The sequence below is a fragment of the Pinus tabuliformis genome, chromosome 5_2, assembly GCF_031772625.1.
Source record: "Pinus tabuliformis cultivar Carrire ecotype Pingquan chromosome 5_2, CPIR1, whole genome shotgun sequence".
Classification (NCBI taxonomy): domain Eukaryota; kingdom Viridiplantae; phylum Streptophyta; class Pinopsida; order Pinales; family Pinaceae; genus Pinus; species Pinus tabuliformis.
Genome location: NC_142306.1, coordinates 425,843,519 through 425,860,066, shown reverse-complemented (window position 1 = coordinate 425,860,066; position 16,548 = coordinate 425,843,519). Strand labels below are relative to the sequence as shown.

The window sequence follows — 16,548 nt, the reverse complement described above, 5'->3', positions numbered from 1 at the left end:
TATATTGCCGTTAGTCAATATAGTTGTTGCTTGGTCAAGGATTATAGCAGTTGGAGGTTCTGATGGGACTATTTAATATTCAATGCTGGATCTAGTTCTTCAACTTGTCCTGAACCACACTTGTTGGTTCCAAAAACATTAATAAATAAAATATCATGTGATTTAAGAGATGTTTTTTACAATTATGAATGATATCACTCTTAAACTCATTGATGTAAATTAATGCACCTCCCCATTAAAATTCAAATTAGACACTCTACCCAACAAATGCTAATTAAATTTTCATATATCTTCGTGGAGTTTAAAAAACATTTTATTTTATATTATGCAACCTCGCTTATTGTTAATTTATTGATGTTACGTTATTAACACTGGACACACCATATACAATCATGTATGGATTACTTTTTTTTAATAATATACGACCTCACTTTTCTCCGATTTAAATTTTAAATTTATTAATATTACGTTATCAATAGAACGCACACAATATACATTGTGATGTATGGGTTTTCTCAAAATCAACTACCAAATTGATTTTGATAATATATCTTCCAAATATAATTTATTTATTATTTTATACACTATCATTTTTCCCTTTTGCTGTTCCGTCCCGTCAGCATCATATTTATTTTCTATCAATAAAGTCACTTTCCCCGTAACTCTTTTTAAACCCGTTCTTGAGTTTACACGAAGGTTCAATTAATCTGAAGTCCCAAAACTGTGTCAATTCAGAATAATCCAGCCGAACATGTTGCAGAGATACGAACAATTGGAGCTCCGAATTGCCCTCTCTCGGAAGTAACTTCATTGCCTTCGCAGCAAATTTTCTTCCATACCTTGTTTTCTATGTTGTGCGGGTGACAAATTTTAAAAATAAAGGTCAAATTGCTGCGTCGAAATTTCACAATTCCAGGAGAGATTTGTTATTTTCGAGGAACAATTCGGCTGTTTCATGTCAATTTTCTGGTTCGACGGAGATAGGAAACAATTTCGTTTATTTCCCGCTAAAATGTATATATTGAAGTCGTTTAGGGTTAATGTTTCAATTCTTTAGAGACACCTGTTGTAGTTCAGGGCTAAATATCTCTTATACAGACAAATTTCCGTAGCTTTACTTCAATTTTCTGTTTCAGAGACAACTGGCATTAGCGTTGTTTCTGTGTTTTAGATAATTTTAGTGTTCACAGATCATTTTTTCGTTTTAAGGACATAGTCGATAGTTTTAAATCAAATTTTTGGTTAACTGCCTATGTTTAAGGATATTTTACAATCTTGTTGGGGCTATTTTTAACTGTATATGGCCATCTTTCTGTTTAATGGGTTTTTTCCGGGGTCAATTTTGGCGAGCCTTAGGTTAGTTTTCTATCTTATGGGTAATATCAAAATGTTATAGCTATATCGAAAGTTTTTGCTTGTCGGGATCGATTTTTTTTGTTTCAGGCGCTTTTAGTGTCACGTAGAGGCAGCGTTTCAGCATAATTTTCTATTTAGGGACACAGTTTACTATTGCAGGTCAACTTTTCCCGAAGGACAATAGGAATATATTTTGGTCAATTTTCATACACGTTTTTCAGCGGTTTCTGGTTCAGGTCAACTACTTTTAGTACATTTGTGTTTCTCTAAATCTCGTATCAAGGACATAGTTACAGCTTTCAATGATTTTCTTCAAAAAGGAAAAACAATTTGACCAAAATCCAAGAAGTGACTAATCGTAATCCCTGCAAGTTGAATTTGACAGGGTTTTGAATGATGTATGATTATTTAATGTGTCTACATTCTTAACGTTTAGGTTCGACATATTTTTGAATTAATTTGAAGATCGGAAAAATGAAGCTATTACTATTCTCCGCCAAACTTGATGGTGAAGTTTATCTCATCCTTTTGCACTGGTGAATTTTTTTCTAAATGTCTTTGTTGCTGAACTCAACTATGAACATGAATTGGGTGAATCAGGCTAAGGACAGATTATGCAATGCTTAAGCAAGTTTCTGGTTGAGGGTCAGTGGGAATTTTGGTTAGTTTTTTTCTTTTTCCAAGCAAAACCTTTCGGGATCCCCTCCGCTTCCCTGCAATATCTGGATGGAGAGGAGCTCATTCTCCACCCAGAATAGAATCTGACAACCCGGCGGTACTCAGCCGGACTCAAACCTCAGTTGGACTAGAACCGGAAACCTCGTGGTGAACTCCGTTTGAGCTAACCCACTGGGCTAATTTTTGGTTAGCTTTTTGCTGTGAGGGATGATTGCTTTCTCGCGTATTTTATGATCATATTTTGTTGATGTGAAGTCAAATATGTTTTTATTCTGATTTTTGTTTTAACACTAATTTTATGTAACTGTCGCAGATGCAATTATGCGGAAGCATGCAAGGAATTGGCCGTAATCTTGAGAGGGGGGTACAGCAAGGTGCCTAAGAATTTGCAAGCGCTATTGTTTCAGGATACTCTTGCCGCATTCCGTCTTCTATCTGAGTATGAATCTTCCCCAATTCCAATATTGCTTTATGTAATTTATTTGGTCTTGTTAATGCTAATATGTGTGATTATTGTTATTCACAGTTAGAATTACACCCCGGTGAAGAGATCTAGTTTAGTAGAGACTCGGAGAATATTCACAGTTAGAATCACAGACCTAGTGAAAGATTTAGTAAATAGTTTAGTCGAGACTTGGGGAATAGATATAATTTTAAAAACCTGAAAATAATTCGGGAAATCCCTTACGGAGTCATTCTTCTCGAGGAACAAATTCTGGGGTTGCCCATGGGAATGGTTGCTTATTGTTTTTTGACCCGCACGGTGTACTTGTCTTATACCTGGCCTTCTATGACTGGCTGGGAAAATGTCACGTGATTGTCATTTTGGGTTCCAGTAGGTTTTGATTTTGTGTGGAGTATGTACACCTTTGTGGACTTTAGCTGTCAAATTGCTGTGCAAAGGTGGTTCCCTTGTCCAAACACAAGGGGGTCCATACACCCATTTGGTGTTTGGTTTGACTCTGACCTTAAAATTAGATTATTATTATTTTAACATTTTCACTCTTTTGTGGCACAAATACTTTGGAATAGGGTCGAGTTCAAGTATTTTCCACCCTAACTATGTACAAAGAACTAAGGATACAAATTATGTATGTCACAAGGTTCGTCAAACTTTAACTTGGAGGTTTGAATTTTGGCGAGCCTTAAAGTTTTTGAGGTTCGGCGAACCTCATCGAACCTCATAGCCATTGACCAAGTCCACAAATCAAAACTCATAACTTCATGTTACAACTCAAGCTTGTAATTTATCCTTGCAGTTTCCATGTCTGTGATAGCATTTTTGATGTTTATTGATGTTGATTTCCTACTATTTTATCCTATAATTTATTATATATATAGACAAACCAAATGGTGAACCTCGTTAAAAAATTTGAACTCAAACTGAACCTAATCATTGCCGAACCTGAACTCGAACCCCAACCATGTGACATTGGATACAAAGGAGGGGAGTGCTTTTTTATTTGATTGAAATTTTAATTTATTTTTATGATTACCTCTTTATGAGGGCCTTGCTCTTGCAAGCTTGCCTAGCCCTTCAAAGGTCAATTACAATGCACAGTGAAGCTGAATGAAAGATTTCACATTTTTGAACAACATAAACTTCATGTTTGGAAACACTACCACGATGGGGAGGTACTATTTTGTGAAAGCCCCCTAGTATTTGCTCCTGGCCCCATCCACTAGAAATATGCCTTCAAAAACCTGAACCCTAGTGGGTGTCTTAACATGACACAATCCTTAACATTGATTGTGACCCGTTATTTGTTGGATTAAGTTTAGGAGTGGACAATGGTCTTTTGCTTTATCGACTTGAGTCCAACCTTGTGGAATCATCACATAAAAAAACTCACAAGCCCCATCACCAACGATGCATTGTGCTAGTTAGAGAAGCTTTTATAGCATTGATTCTCACTTCAATACTAAGTTCTAACATTGTAATGAATCCAAATTGCCACAACTAACAAACCAACTAGAAATGTGTTGTTGCAAATTGAAAGAAGAATTTTCTTGTGTTGCACGAGGACAAGACTGTTAATTTTAGGTATATTCTATGCTTAGAGCAATTTATTTCAATTTTCATAGTTAGCTCAATATCTTTTCCAGATTAGCAATCACATCAACATTAAAGTAAACTGCAGATAGAAAATAAACATAAATCGCAGAAGACAAGCCAAGACAAGCGGACACAAGATGTGGTGCTAGCCAGGGACAAACTCCAATGTGGGGAAACCCTTGATCAATTCTTCTTATTTGTACTTCAATAATTCAACAGAGAGAGAGAGAAGTACATTTACAACAGAAGTCAACACTTTGACTTATCTAGATAAGAGCATAGATCATCTCTAAGAAGATGATACATGAGATCAGTTGAAGACATTTTGCTTCAACTGATTCTCCAAGGTGACTCCTTCACCTATCATTGCACTGCATCTCGTCATCATGTTGCACCTCACCGTGCTGCCCCACGCTGCACCCATCATGACAATGCTGGACCTTATGACCATGCTGTACACATCATACTGTTGCACCTTATGCTGCACTGTTGTCCCAGTGTTTAGCACTGTTGTACCTTGTGCCACTGCTGCACCATGCTGTCACCCATGTGCTTGCTGCACCATAGCTACTTTGTGTACTTGTTGCACCAAGTACCATACTGCTGTCCCAATGTGCTATATTATTGCAGCACCATGAACTTGCGGTTGCTTGCAATACTTCATGCTGTTGCAATATATCATACTGTTGCACCTCACCATTGTGTTGTGATACACTTCATCACTATACCCATCATCATGCTACAACATTCGCCACAATGCTGTCACATCATATCATATCATGCTGCTGTTTGCTGCATTTAGGACAGCCTTCACAATGTGGTCATGGACTGGTTAGGGCATCAATGACAGTCCAACCAGCCTTCACACATCAGCTGCAACATCCCTACCAAGGCTATGGTCACCCTTCTTCAGCACTCCTACATCCCACGTTGGCTTGTCATACCCCAGCAGGCCTTACGCCCTCCTAACGTAGACCTGTAGGTGTGATAGGGATTGTGGCTAGCTACAACAAGCCTATCCCTTGTTGCGGTAGCCCTTTCCAAGGGTTATAGCCCCACAAAACTATGCCTTCAGCCCTCAAGATAGCCTGTGGCATTTATGACAGTGTCTCGGCCTCCACCAAAGTGTCACTACAACTCCAACAATTAACTCGACCTCCATTGATGAACTCAGCCTCCATCACGCTGTCTTAGAATCTCCCTTTCTTGCTGCGGCTAGGGATTAGGGCTGCTCTAGGTGGATTCTTTCTCCTCCACATAGAGTACTTAGGCTTCTACCATGGTTGCGTTAGGGCTTCTTATATTTGAGATAAGGGCTGTCTTTTATGACAACGTTTAGGACAACATTAGGGATTGTAAGGACAACATAGATCTCTTCACCATGACTGCGTTAGGGCTTCTCCATAAGGCAACGTTAGGGCTTCTCCATAGGACTGCGTTAGGGCTGCTTCCTCTTAGATTTCTCTTACACTAAAACCCAAGACAAGTGGAGAGAAATCAAGAGAGAAGTTGTGTGTGAAATGACTCTCAAGTCATCTTCTTTTATACTAAAACGTTGAGCACATGAGGGGTTTATTTGGTTGTTGGCCGACCGTGACGAATTGTCTTATAACACAAATAAATTCATAACTCCATGGATACTTATTAGAATCGGATGATCTTTAGATCAATCCTACACCTCTCGATGAGAGGGATCCAAGAAAAATATCAGTTGCCATTAATAAGATGATCCACATGGAGTTTGGCCCCAGTTGCAAATTTTAACACTCCCTCTCAACTAGGAAGAACTCCATCTGCTGATCCATATGTCTGATTGTACTATCTTTGCCATTAGTACCTTGCACTTGTTCTGCTCTACTAAACCATGAAGAAGAAGAATTGATCAAGAATGTCTCATACCATTCTCTATTGACTCGAAGTCAGTTTTATTGATCCGATCAATATCACAAAAGAGTGTCTCAAACCACTCACACTGATCCCAAATCAGTTTCATTGATCCCAGATCAACGAAAGTCATCCTAGCATAGGGAGAATGGTAGATACAACGATGCATCCATCGATAGGACTAATATGGTCCCTAACCCCATTTCCCCGCTCATTGATCAGATGAGAGGTACTTCCCATCAGTCCTTCCCAATGTAGAGGATGAATTGGGGGCTTGTGTCCTTGCTTTGCTTGCTAGTCGACCTTGACAATTTGTCCATAATATAAATAAATTCATATCTTCATTTGTACATGTCAGAATCGGATGATCTTTAGATCAATCCTACACCTCTCCGAGAGGAATCTAATAAAAATATCAGCTGTCATAAATAAGATGACCCATGTGGAGTTTGGCCCTAGTTGCCAATTTTAACAATTTGTTTGTTGGGATAACAAAGGAAGTTGACACAATGAGATTGCAGGGATTGCAAAGGGTGTTAAGTTAAAATGGTGGCTATTGATAAGTTGGAGAAGACAACTTCTAGTATCAAGGTATGGGGATAGGTTAGGAAGAGTTTCTAACTATTTACAGTGGAGAGTTAGAATATGTGCTGTTCTCAAGGATAACAAACTATGGAGGTTTGTCAACACTGTTGTTCTTGTTCCTACATACGATCCTTTTGCATTGGAAATTCATGAAGTGAATGAGGCTAAAGCACAAAGGATCATTCTAGATGGAGTTAGAGATCACTTTATCCCTCATTTGGTTGAGAGGCAAACAACCAAGGATATGTGGGATACATTGAAGAACTTATATGAAGCAAAGAACGAGAATAAAAAGATGGCTCTCAAAGACAAGCTGCATAGTGTAAAGATGGCCAAAGATGAGAGCATGGCCTCTTATCTCACCAAAGTAGCTCAGGTGAAAGATGAATTGGCAGTTGTTAGGGAAGTCATCTCAGACTCAGAGTTCGTGCAGGTAGTTTTAAACGGCTTCAACAAGGGATGGAATGTCTTTGTGAAATGTGTGGTAGGTCGAGAAAAACTTCTAGAGTGGAGCCTGTTGTGGGATAACTTTACTTAGGAAGAGATCCAAGAGAGTTCTTTGAGTAGAAGTTAGGTGAAAGCAGAGGGTGTTCATGAAGAGAATGTAGCTCTTGTAGCAAAGGGCAAAGACAAAGGAAAGATGAAGGGGAGTGGGGGATCCACTTCTAAGGAGAAAGACATGAGCAAGGTCCAATGCTTTGCTTGTAACCAATATGGTCACTATGCTGGTTAGTGCCCTAACAAGAAGAAGGTGCAGAAGTGGGAAGCTAGTCTGGTGGAAGCTTCAGCTACAGTGAATGACTTTGCGGAGAAGTTCGAGAAGGAGTTCAACTTGTTGTCTCATCTTTTGAACAGCCATGTCGTTGGGTGTGAGAACACTGGAGTCTGTGTACGAAATTGTACAGTCCGTAAAACCTACAACTTGGTTTTACAGGGATAAGGATGGCACAAAAATCGATGGACTAATTTCTGGTAGGATTTCCATGGTTTATCTCTGTTGTAATAATCTATCCCAGGCCATACAATTTCAGTCAAAGTCTGACATGATTTCCAAGGCAAATGGACAACATTTAATGTTGCTGTTAGCAGTCCATACAATTTGCAGATCTGTGGATAGTTTGTTGGCACAGTTTCCAGGGAGTCTTGGTAGGTTAAGGAGAGATAAGTTTGACTATTTTACTGCTGTAATTTCCTTTGTTCAAACATAAATACAATTCTTTCTCCAGGTTTTCCCCTGTTGAGGTTTTTTCCTTGGGCTTGCCCCAAAATTTATTGTGTCATTTATTGTTGTCTACTGTTGTTCTTTCAACTGCAAAATTACTTAGTACAATATTTGTACTTAGAAGATCAAAGTTAAATGTGAAGTTGCTTTGGAATTTTATTGAAGTTAGAAATCAATGATTACTAAGTGTTTAACAAAATAATTGAATGAGAAGTTAGCGATTTTGTAAGATTTTTCTACATAAAGATCTAGCTGAATACCTGATAAGGAAGAAGAGCAAAGTCTTCAGATCAAACAATGGGGGAGAGTATACCTCCAAGGAGTTAGAAGGTTTTTCTATGGAGGCAGGAATCATGAGGGAGTTGACAATTTTGTACAACCCCCTGCAAAATCGGGTAGTTGAGTGGAAGAGTCATTCCATCATATGGGCTGCTAAGACCATGTTAAATGAGCATGACTTGCTGATGCCTCTTTGGGTAGAGACATGGAACAGAACAATCTACATTTAAAATCAATGTCCTCACATGATCTTGAAGGACATGACAATGGAGGAGGCAATCTCTGGTGTGAAGCTAGAGGTGACTCATTTTGCATCTTTAGTTGTCTAGAGTATATCCATGTATCAGTAGAGAAGAGGACCAAGTTGGAGCCCTCCAACATGAAGGGTTTATTTGAGGGTTATAGTGAGAGTTCAAAGGATTATAAGGTCTATTCTAAAGCAAAGGAATATAATAGAGAGCTAGGATGTAAAGTTTGAGGAATACTTCGCAACTAGGAACTCCCATAAGGCTATTCTAGTAATATAAGATGAGGAGCAGGAACCTTTAAAGGTTGATTTAGGTTATGGCGTTAAATGACATTGATGAGCATCATTCTAGATTTTGAGCCTTCCAATTTTCAGGAGGGAGCACACCAACAGGTATGATGGGATTATGATGGTGGAATAGTACACCTCCATCATGAAGAATGATGTTTGGGACATAGTGCCAAGATCAGAGGGGAAGTCAGTTGTGAGTTTCAGATAGCTATACAAGATCAAGCATGCTATAGATGGTAGCATTTAGAAGTTCAAAGCAAGGTTTACGATGAGAGGGTTTTTCCCCTCGCACTACAGTAAGGTGTTTCTCGGATGGTGTTACAGTCTTCTCTCTCATAACATTACAATGAGCTCTTGCAATGGTAAGGTTGTATATGACATGGCAGACAAATCTTATATGACTAGGCTCCTCATGGCAGACATGGTATGGTTGTATATGACATGGCAGGCATATCTTATATGACTAGGCTCTTTATGGCAGACAGGGTATGTATGGTATATGACATGGTAGACAGGGTATATATGGTATATGACATGGCAGACAGGGTATATATGGTATATGACATGGCAGACCAGACATGATATATTGATGACATTGAGATGGCAGACATCATGTATTGATGACATTCGCATGGCAGACAACATGTATTTGACGACTTCTTATGATCTATCCTGTGGTCCTACTCACATGGTAGACATAATATACATGACCTCTTGATGATCTTCGTATAGAAGACATGCCCTTGCATGGATGACAAACCGGTTTGTATGAGGACAAAAAACCTTTATATGATGGCATTCGAATGGAAAACCCTTGTTAGCTTGACAAAAATGACATTCTTGTTAGTTTTGATGTCACATCACTATACACCATCATTCCCATTGAAGGAGCCATGGAGGTGCTCTGTAAATTAACTGATCTTGACACATCTTATATGACTAGGTTTCTCACGGCAGACAAGGTATGTATGATATGGATGTATATGGCATGGCAGGCATATCTTATATGACTAGCCTCTTCATGGAAGACATGGTATGTATGGTATATGACATGGTAGACCAGAGATGATATATTGATGACATTGACATGGCAGACATCATGTATTGATTACATTCGCATGGCAAACAACATGTATTTGATGACTTCTTATGATCTATCCTGTGATCCTACTTGCATGGTAGACATAATATATTGGATGACCTCTTGATGATCTTCGTGTAGAAGACATGCCCTTGCATGGATGGTAGACCGGTTTGTATGATGATGACAAACCTTTATATGATGGAATTCGAATGGAAAACCCTTGTTAGCTTGAAAAAAATGACATTCTTGTTAGTTTTGATGTCACATCACTATACACCATCATTCCCATTGAAGGAGCCATGGAGGTGGTCTGTAATTAACAGAACCTGACACATCTAAACTAATTGAATTATGCCTCAGATATACTTTCTTTATTTTCATGGGTGACATTTATGAACAGACCTACGGAGTAGCAAGGAGATCTCCTTTATCACCCATTATTTCTAATTTATTTATGGAATATTTTGAAACCAAAGCCTTAGAATCTACACCCTTAAAACCTAAATTGTGGAAAAGGTTTGTAGACGACACCTTCATCATATGGCCCCATGGGCGTGACACATTAGAGACTTTTAAACAACATTTGAATAGCCTTTCTTCATCCATAAAATTCACCATGGAAGTAGAAGTTAATAATAACCTCCCTTTTCTTGACATCCTCATCACTAGAAACCAGGATGGCTCCTTATCCCACCAAGTATATTGAAAAAAGACCCGTATAGAACAATATCTTCATGCCACCTCTCACCATCATCCCACCCAAAAATTAGGGATTCTAAGCACTCTAGCAACAAGAGCGGTGCGAATTTCTGATAAGGAACACTTGGAAATGGAGAAAGCACATCTCATGAATGTATTCCTAAAAAATGGATATAAAAGACATCAAGCTATCAAGGCTATTAAAAATGCAAACAAAGAAACTTGTCATAAAAACAAAAACAAGAATGATTTTGTTGGCAAAGTAAACCTTCCTTACATCCTTGGAACCACAGACAAGATTGCCCACATACTAAAGAGAAACAATATTTTAACCACCTTCAAACCTTTAAATACCATCCAGAGTTGTCTCAAATCTGTTAAAGATCCCATTGACCCTAAATGTCAGAAAGATGTTTATTTAATTCCGTGTTCTTGCGGGATTCCTTATGTTGGAGAGATTGGTCGATCTATCAAAACTAGAATCCAAGAACATTTTGCTGACATTAAAAATAATCGTTCAAAAAACTCTGCTCTTGCAAAACATTCCAATAAAACCAAACATCAAATTTGTATCGAAAAAACTAGCATCCTTGCCAAAATTGACCACTATTTCCACAAAAAATTTAGAGAGGCCATAGAAATCAGTAAACATCTGAAAAACCTCAATAGGGATGAAGGATGGAGTATTAGTAAAAATTGGATTCCTACATTGACATCTAAAACAATATTTGCCCAAACCCCTCACCTTAATTGTCCCAATAATTAAATTGCCTCACCTAAGATTTATTATTTAATACTATTATTTTTAATTCAAAACACATTAACTTAACACTTATACATTAATTAATCATTAACATGTAACAAATACATGATTTATTGTTGTTACAAACATTTTACCAATATTTTAAAAATGTCCATAAAACATTATTATTAATTACCATTAAATAACAATATATTAATCATAGCCCCAAGGGTTAGCTCAATCGGTCAAGTCGGGGCCTCACTAGATGGGAGGTCACAAGGTCAATTCCCGAAAGCTCTTGGGGTCAGGTCTGCGATGGCCAAAAGGTTTGATCCCCTCCGATCAGCATAGTCTCTTAACTGTGGACGTAGTGGCCACCCAGTGACCAAGGGTGTTCGTGAACCACAAAAATATATATATATATATTAATCAATAAAATATTTGATCAATATTAATATACATAATTATATGATCTTTGTTAATTTCATTAATAACACAATATAACATACATTTTATATATTAATAAAATCCTTTTTCTTTTAGGGTTTTTTATTGTTGGCCATTTTTTCCACCAAATCATTCCTATTTATTATCTACCTTGGTCTGATCAGTTTTCCACATTTCATATTATCCTGAAGATGAACCACAGTTGGGGGTTCGAAACGTCGATTATCTAACTAACATTATGCGATGGATCCGGAAAAATATTTGAAACAAGATTACAATCGCAGAAATATGAAATCTAAAAACTAACAATCAACCCAGAGATGGGATGTAGAATCATAGGAGAGATGGAAAGTAATATGGTTACCATGGATACACAACATCAATCAAAACCTCCTATTTGTGCCCCTCCTAGATAGTGAACGATAGGCCTAAAGGAAGGTTACACCAGATGGGGCAATTGATAGCCACCATGGTGAAGCATGGGAATAGGAGAACAATGAAAAGTGATTAATGGTTCAATTTAACTTGTGAGTCATACTAGAATGTCTTTAAGCATTAAATGAAAGCACTTGAATAAAAGAATGGTTAATGTACCTTATAATAGATGACCAACCTTTCTAGGTTGAATAGGCTAGATGAAATAAAGCACTGGTTGGAGCATGGATGAAGGGCATCTGAGGCCAGTGATCTGTGGATCATGATAGGTCTGCTGGCTGGGAAGCTGAACTTTAGGAGAAATTTTTTCTCCTAGTGGTCACCCACATGGGTAGGTAGCAACCATTTCTAGATGGTCAATTGCTAGCTTGATTGGTTTTGTTCAAATCTTGTTTTATCTTTGATAAATATATTTGACTTACTACTTGAGCACACTTACTCTTTTTTAGAAGATTCCTCACATATCTTGATATTTGCATGGGGTAGGGATCACATGAATACTATTATTCTATTCCATGAACTGTCTTATCATTTTGAGAGGCACACTTTTCTTAACGAACTAGTTTCTGTTTGGAGATGGCTTGAACATTCTTTATTGATATTGGATGGATCTCTTTCCCGCTGGGCAACAGTAGGGTTTTTGATTCTCTCGTGAGAGGATTAAAATATTGTTTTGATGACTAATTCCATATTGCGTAATATTATGTTATGTGTTTGATTCATTAAACAAGATTGCTAGGATTTTATTAACTTATTTGAGGTGGTTGAGCCTATAACTCTATAAGTAAGGGGCTCCCCTCAGTTGTAATGGTGGTTGTTGAGTGAGTAATAGTTATTCTTATCTCTTTGGAGCATATTCTAGGTTTCTTTTCAATTCATGTTGTATGAGGCTATTGTTTGTGCTTATTGTGGTGGATTGGAGAAAGTACTTCAAGCATGCAAGAAGTTTGAATCAAACTAACCAAGTAAGGTTATCTTCAATGGTGCACTCTTAGGTGTGTTTATCTTAGCTCTCTTTGTCTATTTTTTTTATTCATTTAAGAATTTCTTTTACTTACTGCTCATCAGAAAATAATGATTAAGCAAGGAATCCATATGCAAATAAACACTTGGTTTGACCTTTTGTTAATTCTTTCAGACATTTACTTTGCTTGAAAATTGAAATACTTTATAGTTCCAGTTATTAGGATTATTTGTAGCATGTTATAGGGCGGCTTTTAGATTCCTTATTCTGACTAGGCCTTCCTCACAGATTTGAAAGACTCCATTAGCCCAAGGATAAGTAAGCACTATTTTCTTTGTGTCATCCATCAAATTCTAATTGTCCAATCCTTTTAGTTTGCTGGAAATTACACTGCTTTTCTGTTTTAGACAATGTTTAGTTTCTATTTCATTACAGTTGGTTTGCTGAAAATTCTACCTTAGATTTCTGATTGCAATTTCATCGCTTTCTTTTACCGTCAGGAGTTTTATTTCAGCATTTGTCTTTTGCTTATATGGTTAATACCTTGTTTCATAATAAGGCAAATTTGAACTTTACATTTTGGAATTCACAATTTATTTTCTATTTTAATTTAATTGTTGCTTCCAGCAATTGACTTATTGCAAAAAAATTCATTTCCAAAATTGTTGAAGGTTTGGAAATTGCTTCTTAGGATAAAATTTCAGTTTTAACTATTAAAGAAATAATTATAGAATTTATATTTAAATTTTGCATTCAGAAATTTTTGCACTTTGCATTATTTCTTATTGCTGTAATTTATTTTCAGAACTTGTTTTGAACATTCACTTTCATTCACATAACTTTATTTGATCAATTTCTTAAACTCGTGCAAATTTGAAACAACACTTCATTACAACATCTTTAAATTTCAGATTTGAAACAAGTATATTAAACCTCTTAAAAAGAAAAAGGCCTGTAACAAGGCTTGCAACATAATTTGAAATCTTAACTCATACTCCAACTTAAAAGCTACAACAAAAAACACATTGGTCCACTTAGCACTAAACCTCATAGATTCCTGAGTTACCGGGATTCAGATATGGATCCGGATCTAGATTCGCTAGATTTTTGAAAATCCAGGATCTGGATACGGCAAGGATACGTCAAGTACAAAAATTATAATAATATTTTTAAAATTTTGAAAAACAAAAATGATAATATTAAGTACAAAAATGAGTGTCTCATCCATGATTGGTCACTATGTTGCAAAGACAGAACTGACAACAAATTGATAGGTCATAGGTAGTGAGCCCTGTTACCCACTACTTTGTGGGTGATATCCCTAAGAGAAATTTTTCTCCATGATGAGCCTCAGCCGACAGCAAGCAACCCCTTGATGCCTCCTACTAGCTCGTTGTGTCATTCTCTGCCACCTAAGCCGGCCATGTGGTCCCTCACTCACCTGTATTGATCGTATGTTTGAAGGTGGGCCTCCCGAATCTAAAAGTATGTCTTGTCATTTGGTAATTGAGGATTGTGTTTACTTATCATTGATACTTCTTGGTATGGATTGATGGGGGGGTTTGGCGGAAAGAGTGGGCTTAGCTTGTGCTCCTATCCATTGATCTCTTTTGGTTGTTACCCTTGACTCTTAGTCCCGTGGGATCTCCTTTATTGACCATTCGGTTATAAGATGGTACTACTTGGGAAACCCTGACTTTGGGTGCGTGGTCCCACTATTTCACCCTCACATATTACTCCCTTTCTACTCACTATACCTCCATTCATCTTTTCTCCCACCTGGGTCCACATGGGGCTAGCCTCCTTATCCCCTTGCCCTCACCTTGGGTCAGGCCTAGAATGATGCCTCAGAGGTTGAAGCAACCAAAAAGGAGAAGAAAAAGCACAATTGGACACATTTAACAAGAAATTGTACCACAAAATGCAAAAGATGGCGGGACAAAAATAATTAGCATGTGGGCAAAAGTCAACACATGAGCTTTACCCCAATCCACGGCCATCACCCTAGTTCCATAGGCTCTAGATGAGCCTCCTCTATCATTTAGGAATGATTGTCCCAACCCTTGGAGGGCAATGGACCGCCCTACTTAAAAGGGGGTAATCACTATTATATCTTACATGTCATGCTCTTGTCCTTTGAGCCCCGAGCAATTAATTAGAGAAAATTTATAAAAGGCAAAATGTATATAAATAAGGGTGGAAAAATCAAGTCTGAGGCACCTCATGTACCACGATTGCTCCCTCCTATACATTACATACCTAGGTGTGGGCTTCCCCTTATCTAGCTACCCTATGCCCCACTCTGTGGCCCAGGACTGCCCCTCTCATTCCCTATTCCATCTCACTTATTTGTCACTTGCCATCCCCATTAGAGGGATGTACCTTTGACATGCTATCCCCTTTAAGGGTTGAAACCACCTAATAAGGTACTTGGCTAACTCCCTTTGGAGCTTGGAGATACTAGCACATGCCAAAGCCCACTACAGAAGGGCACGCCACTATGAAGTACTCACTTTGTTATCCATGATTTGTAAGCTCTTTCACCCGATTACTTTAATGACTGGTTGTAATGGAAGCCTAGGGGACACATTGGATCTTATGCAAGATTGCAGGTGGTTTCCATTTGGGTTTGGTTTCCCTATATGGGGTCCTAACCCCTAGAGGTCTACATTGGCACATGTAGAGTGTGCATAGAGAGGCATGGGCCTCCACAACAACAGACAACTCTCCACAGATCTTCATGGATGCTCAGAGACTTCTAGCAATCCACTTTTGGGATGATGATGATATGCTTGGTACATTATGCCCAACAAGCCCCCACAGTAGCCCCACACTCTTGGTAGGTGTCCCACGACTTTTACGATGTCATGGCAGCATTCATTCCACCATTTGGACCCTTGTAGAGGATCTACAAGCATCTCCGATTCATATGGAGACTCATGGGGTCATATATGTGCCCTCAGACCCATTGGGAGCACCACAGGTCTACTACTTGAAGAACACGGGGCCACCCCCTTGTCCATCATATTCCGAGGAATTTATTCCTCAATATGGCACTTCAGGATATTATTGAGCCTTTGGAGGGCTCTACGACATGCACATATTATTATTTGCCCCCTTGTGAGGCTTATTTTTACATTTGTGAGCTAATTTGGTGGGCTTGTCGCCAATAGGGGAATTATTTGCACATTATTTTATCATTAGGGACTAATGTAGGCCCATAGGCTAATTCAAATTCGTTAGGAGACTATATATTGATGTTAGATACACTCATTTGTATCATCACCTGACTTGGGATCTCTCTAATATAGAGAACTTCACATTTTTTCCTTGGAGGATATTTTTTGGAGATAGATGAATTTTGACGTATGGATTTGGGCTATTTATCTTGTCGTGGAGCTTTGTCTTGTAAACGAAATGCTGGTTGGATATACTAACATTGTAAGTAAATTTTGAAGTTATTATTCTTGTTGCTGCATACTGCTAAAATTAGGGCTAGTTGCTGCATGATTGAAATGTGGAATTGAGCATGTTTTAGCTAATTTAATGTATGGGCCAATGTTATATGAAAGAAATCCT

The 16,548-nt window shown here is 38.0% G+C and overlaps 1 protein-coding gene across 3 annotated transcripts in view; it reads left to right on the top strand.

The window, feature by feature from the left end:
• The first annotated feature begins 645 nt into the window (after positions 1-645).
• LOC149159424 (F-box family protein) overlaps positions 646-16,548 on the top strand; it is a 121,799-nt gene continuing 105,896 nt past the window's right edge. For 2 of the 3 annotated variants that reach the window (XM_089436475.1, XM_089436477.1), the window contains exons 1-2: positions 896-1,014; positions 2,348-2,473. In XM_089436475.1, the coding sequence (XP_089292601.1) occupies positions 956-1,014; positions 2,348-2,473 (185 nt within the window). In that variant the 5' untranslated portion in view covers positions 896-955. Of the gene's footprint in view, positions 802-895; positions 1,015-2,347; positions 2,474-16,548 lie in introns of those variants that run through there. The other variant, XM_089436478.1, reaches the window with a different exon arrangement.